This window comes from Ursus americanus, chromosome 2 (assembly GCF_024610735.1).
Source record: "Ursus americanus isolate L20-20 chromosome 2, mUrsAme1.1.p, whole genome shotgun sequence".
In the NCBI taxonomy this organism is placed as follows: Eukaryota; Metazoa; Chordata; class Mammalia; order Carnivora; family Ursidae; genus Ursus; species Ursus americanus.
Genome location: NC_142128.1, coordinates 38,576,780 through 38,586,345, shown reverse-complemented (window position 1 = coordinate 38,586,345; position 9,566 = coordinate 38,576,780). Strand labels below are relative to the sequence as shown.

The 9,566-nt window shown below is 62.7% G+C and overlaps 1 protein-coding gene across 2 annotated transcripts in view; it reads right to left on the bottom strand.

Moving 5' to 3' along the window:
- Window positions 1-102: 102 nt before the first annotated feature.
- ABCA3 (ATP binding cassette subfamily A member 3) overlaps window positions 103-9,566 on the bottom strand; it is a 37,589-nt gene continuing 28,125 nt past the window's right edge. For both annotated transcript variants that reach the window (XM_045784664.2, XM_087853409.1), the window contains 11 exons: window positions 7,385-7,589; window positions 6,869-7,088; window positions 6,420-6,578; window positions 5,522-5,694; window positions 4,869-4,997; window positions 4,593-4,787; window positions 2,768-2,955; window positions 2,127-2,297; window positions 1,687-1,877; window positions 1,471-1,544; window positions 103-1,012 (listed from right to left, as the gene is read on the bottom strand). In XM_045784664.2, coding sequence (XP_045640620.2) covers window positions 881-1,012; window positions 1,471-1,544; window positions 1,687-1,877; window positions 2,127-2,297; window positions 2,768-2,955; window positions 4,593-4,787; window positions 4,869-4,997; window positions 5,522-5,694; window positions 6,420-6,578; window positions 6,869-7,088; window positions 7,385-7,589 — 1,837 coding nt within the window. In that variant the 3' untranslated portion in view covers window positions 103-880. The remainder of the gene's footprint in view (window positions 1,013-1,470; window positions 1,545-1,686; window positions 1,878-2,126; window positions 2,298-2,767; window positions 2,956-4,592; window positions 4,788-4,868; window positions 4,998-5,521; window positions 5,695-6,419; window positions 6,579-6,868; window positions 7,089-7,384; window positions 7,590-9,566) is intronic.

Sequence of the window (9,566 nt, the reverse complement as noted above, 5' to 3'; positions counted from 1 at the left end):
ATGGCGGACCTGCGGGGGCCTGTCTAACCCGCTCTGGCATCTGCTGGTCGGCTGTTTCGCCTCCTGGCACTGAGCGCTGGAAGTCACTCCATACAGACGCCGTCATGTTCCCTCCCGGACTTTATTTTCTGGACAGAGTCACCACGTGTCAGGTGTGTCCTCCATAGATAGTCCCTCGGTCCCGCAGTGGTCCCCAACTGGCCTCCCACTGGGGGCTTCTCCAGAAGCCAGTCTTGGGCATGAAGGACTGCCTTCTCTCCCCGCGCCCACCAACCCTGGAAGACGCTGGTGTGATGGCGCTGGGCGCAGGGTCAGCCCTGCCCGGCATCGAGTGGACACTCCGTGGAGCAGTGACTCCCAGACCCGCCCTGGAAGCCGAGAGCCGAGCCACAGCTAGCACCTCCCTCGTGGACGGCCACAGGCGACGTTCTGTCTGTTCGGGGCAACCCGGTGAGCCCTGCTGCCCACTGTCCCGCTGGCTCCCCGTTTCGCCCCCAGGGAGGCTCTGTGCTGTGTGCAGATGTGGGGGTGCCACCGGTGCTTGCCTCGTGAGCACTTCAGGAAATACGACCCCCAGGTCAGCTGCAGCCCCTTCCTGAGTGGTTCACTGCCCAGAGACCCCGAGGCTTGCCCGCACAGGCTGCTGGGCTGCTCTTGCCAGGTCCCGAGTTCCAGAGAGGGGCTTTGGCGACTGCCTCGGACACGGATGTTCGCATGCTGATTCCCAGCGTGAGGGCTCCAACACCCTGGTCCCTACTGTGCCTTGATACTCACGTCCATTATAGAAAACAGTGATTGGAAAGAAAGGTGCAGGATAAGATGAACTTGGAGGGAGAGGATGCCCGCCTGTGTGGCCACTTGCCCCACACTTGCCGGCTCCTCAAGGCCCCTCGTCCTCAGCGGGTGGCTGCAGGTGGGCAAAGCTCAGGAAGACCTGCTCCAGCGAAATCTGGCTCACAGAGTAGTCGTCCACGGCGTACTTCTCCTTGGCCTTCTCCAGAACACCAAACACCTTGTGGGAGCAGAAAAGTGGCTGTTAACAAGCCCAGGGGCGGGGGCGCCCTGGCTGGTCTGGGAGTCCTCTGGCCATGTGGGGGGGTGGGGTGGGGAAGGCTCCCAGAGGTCCTACCCCTGCCCCAGCTGGGGCCCCGGGGCACTGCAGGGGTGAGCCGTGCTCCCTGGTGGGGGAGGGAGGCTGTGCAGGACGAGCAGGCCCCGGGGGCCAGGCTTCCCCTGAATCTTCCCAGCTCAGAGTGCAAACTTGGGCACGCTCTCTGGGCTAGTTTCCTTTTTTGCACCCATTTTTTTCTGACTCAAATGAACCTCTGAACCCAGCAGATTTTAGGATGAGTGCTAGAGGAGAAACTGGAAGTGACTCATCTTTGGAAGGAGCCTAGAAGACCCAGAGAAGGAGTGATGGCTGGGAGGGCCTGCCCCAGCCCCGGCTAGGCAGGTAGGGCCCACGCTCACCTTGGCCCAGCTGAGGTCATCCCCGGGCAGGTGGTAATGGACCATCCCTTGGTGCTCATCTTCCAGGACGCTGCCTGCACAAAGAGGACACCGTGTCCCCGTGAAGGCCAGGCTGGAGGGCCTGGGACCATGGAATCACGGCCCTCCTCCCAAGGGTCAGGGACGGGGGACTCGGCAGGAATGAGGTACAGACGCCCTCTGTGCAGTGGCCCTCACCTGGGAAGGTCAGGTTCACAAACACCTTGAACTCCTCCAGCGCCTCCTGCTGCCCGTCGCTCCGGACCTTGGCCCGCAGGGAGTAGCCGCTGCCGAACTTGCTCTTGAGGTGCTGTGGGCTGCCCAGGCACTTGAACTGACCCTGCACCATGATGGCCAGCCGGGTGCACAAGGCCTCGCACTCCTCCATGCTGGGGAGAGGGGCAGAAGCCTGACACGGGGCCGGGGGATGCCGATGCCTGCCATCCGTGTCGGAGGCTCATGCAGAGGGGCCGGTGTCGACGGCCAGATCACACTGTTCCTGAGTCCCATGTTCAGAGGGTGGCCCACATGGCTAGGCTGGGGACTCTGCTCAGGGACAGAAGAACCTGCCTCACCCGGCCCCACCCACCCAGCCCTCGTCCCGGCTCTTCCACTGACCCCAGAGACCCTGGCTCTACCTGTGGGAGGTGATGATGATGGCCTTGCCAGACTCACGGGCCCGTGCCACAGTGTCCCAGAGCAGGCGCCGGGCCACGGGGTCCATGCCCGTGGATGGCTCATCCAGGAAGATGACCGAGGGCTCTCCAAGCAGGGCGATGCCTGTGCTCAGCTTCCGCTTGTTGCCGCCACTGGGAATAGGGGTGTGGGGGGCAAGGCTCATAATTAGCACGGGCTCCCTGTGTCCCAGCATCGGACTGGGCGCAGCAATCGCAGAGCACCCCGGTGAACAGAAATGAAGGGAGCATGCCTGGAAAGCCCACCTTGTAGTTTTGGGGGCCCCAAGGAAAGCTGTGCCGAGGGGGGTCAGTCCACACCCACACAGAGGACGGTAACACCGTCTGTCTGTGCTGACTGGGGACTGACATCCTCCTGCCCTGGCCGTGCTTCCTGGTGGCGGGAACTGGCAGGGCAGCCCCTTCACCCTGCGCTGCCTGGGTCATGCCCCCAAATCCCCATCCAATTCTGGAACAATGGGTGGGAGCTCTGGCCGTGACCCGTTCGGCTCTCCCCAGCTTTATGGTAAGGGAGATTCCGACTCTATCCCGGGACACAGGAGTCACTGCGGCATTGGGGGGAGGGGGCCGGCGTGCGGCCACACCTGTAGGTCCTGACCAGCTTGTTGGCATGAGGCTCCAGAAGCAGGCCCCGGAGCGTGTTCTCCACACAGGCGCCGATGTGACGCTCGGGGATGCCTCGAAGCCGAGCATACATGACCAGCGTCTCCCGGCCCGTCATGTGGTCCAGCAGGGCGTCAAACTGGGGGCAGTAGCCAATCCGCTGCCGCACCTGGAGGTGGGGGCAAGGGGTACAGCAGGTCAGAGGGGGCTCCTGCAGGTTTCTCCCAGCAGATCCGTGCGGGGCGGCCCGGCAGTGGACAGGCCCCGGCGGCCACCACGCTGCACTTCGTCAGGGACACCGGAGGGCCCTGGCCAGCTCGGGGACGCCCCAGGCACACATCCCGCCCTCCCCCGAGGCATGAGAGATGGGCCGGAGCCAACACGGCCACGGGAGTGCGGGGGGCACGGGAGTGCGGGGGGCGCGGGAGTAGAAGGCACTGACGGCACGAGGCCACCATTGCTGTGACATCGTCTGCGGATGTGTCACCACCTGTGCACCCATTAGACGTTATACAGGCGTGGGGCGCGTATGCCCTTCCCCTCTTCTCCCGCTGATGAAAGGGTTTGCAGGCTGTGCCTCTGGGGCCTGGTGGAGCCAGGCCCCCGCAGGGCCGCATGGTCTCCCCGGCTACTGCAGCTGCAGTCGAGGGGCCTGCGAGCCTGGGGTCGGTCTGCGAGCCTGGGGTCGATTCCAGACAGGGTTTTCTCTCTCCTTCCCCTCCGGGGGGCTCCTAGGCTTCAGCCTGCAGGGGAACACTCTGCCCCGTCACTCAGTACCTGTCCCCGTGTTCTCCCTCCCCCTGGCCCTCAGACTGGAGGCACAGACGAGTCCCCTCCCTCTGCAGCTTCTAACACGTGCTTATGGTTTTCTTTTTCCTGCCTGCATGTCGAATCTTGTTTGTTTCTCTCAACATGGTCAACGCAGGTGTTTCAGAATCTGGGCCTGGCGGTAGCAAATGTAAAGCGGTGGGCTTGTTTCTCCCGCGAGGCCCTGCATCTGCGGGTTGACATGGGGCCGTGTCTCCTTTGTTTCTCAGTGTGCGTGCCCTGTTTATAGCCCTTCGAACACTGTTTGGGGGCTTCTTGGGGGCCTCGGAGGAAGGCCTTCCTCCAGACGGTGTGGGCTGTGCTCTGTGGGCATGGCGGACTAGAAGCCCCCGCTGCCAGTTGGGACACGTGGTCGCCCCCAGGCTCAGGTCCAGGCTCTGCTCCTCCCCTCGGCACACAGAGGACCCCCCACCCAATCCCCAGGGGTGCAGGGAGTGGGATGGCAGCCCGGCTCATCCTTACCTGGGTCTCCTATCACACCCTACCATGGGGGCCCTGGGCCTCGGTTTCTCCCCTTCACTCAACGAGGTCCTGAAACCCACACCCAGGGGGCCAGGAGCAGTGCGTGCCCTCTGCAGAGATGGACCCTGCCCTGCCTCTCGGGGCTCACGGATTTTGGCCGGGGTTCGTCACCGCGCAGCAGGCTGTAAGTCCTTACTAACAGTGTGCTTTGTCATGGACGTTTTATCCAGCTTTGGTTCTCGGTGGATGCCTGGTCTGAGCGGCCCCAGGCACCGTGATGGTTAATCGGTGAGCACCACGGCTCCGGGTCCAGAGAGGAGGCTTCGCAGAGAGACTGTGGCCGGAGCCCTTCGGGCCTAGGGGCCTCTTGTCTTCCTGTCCTCTCTCTCTTCCCTGTCGCTTCACTCTGACCCCTGGTCACTGCCTCATCCTACTTTCCGCGCACCGTGAGCCAGAAACGAGCCCCATCCCTACCTCCAAGGTGCCCCCTTGTCCCGCCTCTGTGGCTGCACCTACCTTCCCGATTTCAGAGCTGATGCTATAACCCCCGACAAAGGCATCCCCGGACGTGATGGTCTCCTCCCCCGTCAGCATTTTGAAAGTCGTGGTTTTCCCGGCTCCGTTGAAACCCAGCAAGCCGAAACACTCCCCTTTCTGGACCGCGAGGGAGATCTTGTCCACGGCAAGCAGGGGTGTCTGCTGCTCGTACACCTGCGGGGCACTGGGAGTTGGGGCCTGGAGGCAGCCAAGGGGAGGGGGTGCCCAGGGCCAGTGTGGGGAGACCCGCCTTACCTTGGAGAGCTCCTTGATAACCAAAGGTGTGTCCAGTAAGGAGTCTGTGCTGGGGGCCAGGACCCGGCTCCTTTCATCCACCACGTCCTGGTCCTCCGGAGGTGCTGACGACCGAGCGTATACTTCTGTCTAATTGTTCCAGAAAAAGACCACACGGGTGAGCTCCAGCTCAGGGGGTCCTTCTCCATAGCACAAAGGGCGAGGGTCTCTGAGACCGCTGGTGTGCTAACTCGGGGCTCTCACAAGGACAGCTGGTGGACTTAAGGGCTGACATGAGCACGGAGGAGATGCCGATGGCCAAAGAGCAAGGACGGTGCAGGATGCACCGAGAAAGCCGAGAAACTTGGCCAAGGGCGTGGGAGGCTGGCCGGCAGAAGCTCCTTGTCAGAGCGGTCCTCACAGGTCAGAGCAGCCACCACCCTGGGCTCCCGTGTCCGTCCAGCGCGGCCTCCTCCCCAGGCTGTTTGTGGGATGGGACGTAGGTGACAAACACGAGGGCGGCCGGCCCGACAGCCTCTGCCAAGGCGGAGCCAGTGGGGGCCCCAGGGTCCGGGACTGGAGAGCTAGGGGGCTGGTGAGCACCGCAGCCCCTCCCACGAGCGCCCTGCCCGGGCCAGAGGGAGGCGGTGTGGGGGGCGCCGGGAGCCACTCACCAGCGCCCGCTTCCTCCGGAAGGCACAGATGCAAGTCTTCAGCCTCCACAGCGTGTCGGTCTCGATGAGGAGCAGCAGACTGAGGTAGGCAAATCCAGAGGCCGCCATGGAGGTCACGAACCTGCCGACCCCGGGGGTGCTCCACGCATAGAAGTTCTGCTGGTACCGGATGTCTGTGTGGGCGAGGGAGTGAGCACCGCGCCCCCGCCCCGCGTGCGCCCTCCCGCTCTGCGTCCCATCCCGAGGCCCTCTCTAGGCCCGCAGGAACCCACACACCGGCCCCCGACGGAGGCTGTGAGGGCAGAGGGTCCACTTGTCTTCTGAGGCCCGCCCTGTGCTTGCCAGGGCCTCAGGGAAGCCCCAGAGCTGCCTACGTCTGGGGGCAGTTTTACTTTGCAAGGGGTGCCTGTGACAAGTGACTGAGTCACACCCTTGCTTGCTCACTCGCACGCTCTTTCCCCGCTCGGGGGCTGCACTGAGACGTGAAAATGTGACCCCCCCCAGCCCACCCCCGTGGTCACAGTGGTGACAGCTGGCCACCGCTGAAGACCGTTCTGGCACAGGAAGGGCGTGGGGTGGGCTGAAAGGCGGCCCCAGAATGACACGACACGTCCTAACCCCCAGAACCCTTGAGCAACCCCACTTAGAAAAGGGTCTTCGCAGATGGAATGAGTTAAGGGTCTCAAGATAAGATCCTGGATTTAGGACGGGCCCTGAATCCGACCACAGACATCCTTGCGAGAGAAAGGCAGAGGGAGGTTTGAGATACAGAGAAGCCTGGTGGGCGGAGGGACACAGGGGGCCCGCCAGGCAGCCGGGTTGCTGGCGCCCAGCGGCGGGAGGGGAATGAGGTTCCCGAGAGAGGGCCACGTGGGAGGGGCAGCCGCGGGACACTCACTGTATTTCCTGCAGTAGTGGGCCGCGACCTCGGAGGAGGTGCAGTACTGCCTCATCTCGAAGTTCTCGTGGAAGCTGCTGACCGCCATCCCCAGGCAATGGTTGGGAAGCACCAGGAACACGTGGTCCAGGGTCCGGGAAAGCTCTTCTAACTTCACCGCTGTGGGGAGGGACACAGACCAGTGGGTGCTGGGGGACACACGAGGGTGCTGCGTGTGGGCCAGGCGCCCAGCCAGGTGTTACCCCACGTGGGGCGCCAGGCCCTCCAGGGACAGCACTTCCAGGATGCCCCTCGCCCCCTCCAGCCGCTGACACTGCGAGGCCGAAGTGCCACGGGCCCAGCAGGGCCATGATGGGCAGAGGGGCCTGGGCCGGTACCCGCATCGGTGCCGCCCGGGTTCAGGGCAGAGTGGCTCCGCGCCCGGGTGGGGGTGGGCTGCAGGCCCCCACCTGGGATGCGCATGATGGTGACCATGAGGAAGGTGGCTATGCCCGACAGGATGTTGAATATGGTCAGCCGCGTGTAGGCAGTGGCTGCTCCCGAGAAGAGGAAGTTCATCAGGTACATGAGGGGGATGATGGCCCAGCCGTACAGCATGAGCAGCAGCAGGGCGTCCGCCATGTGGCCGTCTCGCGTGAAGGCATGCACGTCAAAGGCTTTGAACACCGCCTGCGGGGGCACAGGGGCAGGTGGCTCGGGGGCCGGTCTCCCCAGGACTGCCCTGATGACCTGCCCCTTCTCTCCTCTGAGCCTGGAGCCGCACGGGGCATGCCGCTCCGGGGCCCCGCCCGCCACGTGGGGCGGAGGCTGGGGGTGTAGATGCAGATGAGGGGCGTTCCCAGCCGTCCTCCCAGAACTGGGGCTGAGCTGCCAGCCTGTACCCCAGGCTGGCTGCGGTCAGTGCAGGGCCCCACGATAAGCCCCCGTGACGTGCAGGGGGGGTCCCAGAACCAGGCAGCCCTCACCAGCAGCAGCAGACTGGGGACGAGGAAGGACAGGAGGTCCCATAGCAGTGCGGACAGCCAGAAAGTAGCCACGCGGACCCCGCTCACAAACTGGACGTGCTTGGCCTGGACGGCCCTCTCGCTGACCGCCAGGATGGAGAACGTGCTGGCCAGGAACGCCATGGCAAACAGCAAGTTGAGGGCGATGTCGAATCCCTTCCGGCCCCTGCAGGGGGTTGGGGGGACAAGGCAGAACAGGGACTGAGTGTAGTGAGTCCGGGCAGCAGGGGACCTTCATCAGGTCCTTGGTCGCCATTCAAAGGATGCGGTGGAGCGGTCCAGCCGCCAACGGGAGTTAAGGCAGAACGCCAGATCTGTGTGTGTGCGGGGTGTCTCAGAGCCAGGAAAATCCCATACCCCCAGGACAGCTCCTCCTCTGGGCTTCCTGTCCCCAGTGATGGCGCGGCACTCTCCCAGCCCCCCCCCCAGATACGCAGGTGATGGAGCCACCGCCAGTCCGCCTATCCTGCATCTCCTGAGAACCCCCCGCGTGGCTGGCTCTGCCCTGGCCAGACGCCCCTGCAGTGGTTCATCTCCCGCATTGGGCGCATTCCACATTCTACAATTGGTGGCCAGCAACACCTTCCAGAAATCAGCACGGGTAGCCTTATTCTCCTGCTTAAAGACTTCCTGTCTCTCTCGAAAATGGCACTTCAACACCTGGATGCAATCTGGCGGAGAAGAGGGAATGACGGATACACACTACAGCTCGGATGGGCCTTGGAAGTGAAAGAAGCCAGTCACAAAAGACGTCTTATTATACGATTCCATCAGTAGAAAATGTCCCGAGCTGGCGCGTCCCCAAGACGGGACAACGTGGAGGCCGCTTGGAGAAGGGGACGGAGGTGCGGGCAGTGGCTGTGGTGTCCCGGGGCTCCTGCGGAGCGGGACGGACGGCTCAGTAAAATGACACTGTGGTCCAAGAGGCATGTGAGAAGGTGCTGGGCACCGCGAACCACCAGGGAAATGCAAATCAGAGCCACAGAGCGAGACCAGCTCACAGCAATCTCACGGCCAGTATGTGCGGGTGAGGACGCGGAGAGAGGGCAGCCCTTGTGGTGGGAACACACACTGGGGTCGCCACTCCGGAGAACAGCGTGGAGGGTCCACAGAAAGTTAAAGCCAGAGCCCTCGCATGCTCCAGCAATCCCACTTTGAGGAAGGACTGGAGTGATGTGGGCACCACACGTTCGTGGCAGCATTGTTTCCAACGGCCGAGACAGAAACAACCAAGCGTCCGTCGACAGGATCGAGGACCTGGAGTCTGATCATGAGGGAATATTTTCTAGCCACAACAAAGAAGGACATCCTGCCATTTGTGACTGTGTGGATGGCCCTTGAGGGCACTGAGCTAAATTAAGTATGTCAGACAGAGAAAGACAGAGACCTTATGATCTCCCTTAAGTATGGAATCTAAAAAACCCAAAACAAGAATGGAAGTCGTAGACCCAGGGAACAGATTGGTGGTTGCCAGAGGTGGGGGGCAGGGGTGGGCAAAGCAGGTGAGGGGTCAACAGGTACAGCTTTCCCGTCATAAAATAAATGCATTCTGGGGATGTCCCGTACGGCGTCGTGACCACGGTTAAGGTTAAGGATCCTGGGTTGCGTGTTGGAAAGGTGCTCAGAGAGACGGTCTTAAAGCTCCTCATTATGGGAGAAAAGACTCTGGAAGGTTGTGTGACCAGGGATGCTGACTACAGTCCGCGTGGTGATGGTTCACCACACACCTGGAACTAACGGAACCCAGCATGTCACTGATAGCAAGTGTGCCGATGGCCCCACACTCCAAACGTGCTAACGACCATTCGACTGTCCGTTACACACAGGTGCAGAGTTCTATCTGCTCACACTGCGAACACAAAACAAGGAGTCCCACTGCCCCGTCCGCCACGCTGAGCCCACCAGGAGGGAGCTACCCCTTCTCCATGTCCCCGGCACAGCCCCCGCCCCGCCAGGTCTGACGGGGGCCCAGTCAGAGCAGAGGCCCCTCCCCGGAACAGCGTGGTCCCTGACCCTCTGGTGTGCTCATCTGCTCCTGGAGGGGCAGACAGCTGCCACCGTGTCTCTGCTTTCGGGGTAGACACAGGAGGTCGTGGGGTGGAAAGACCTTATAGGGCCCAGAGTGCAGTCCAGCATGGGGGGG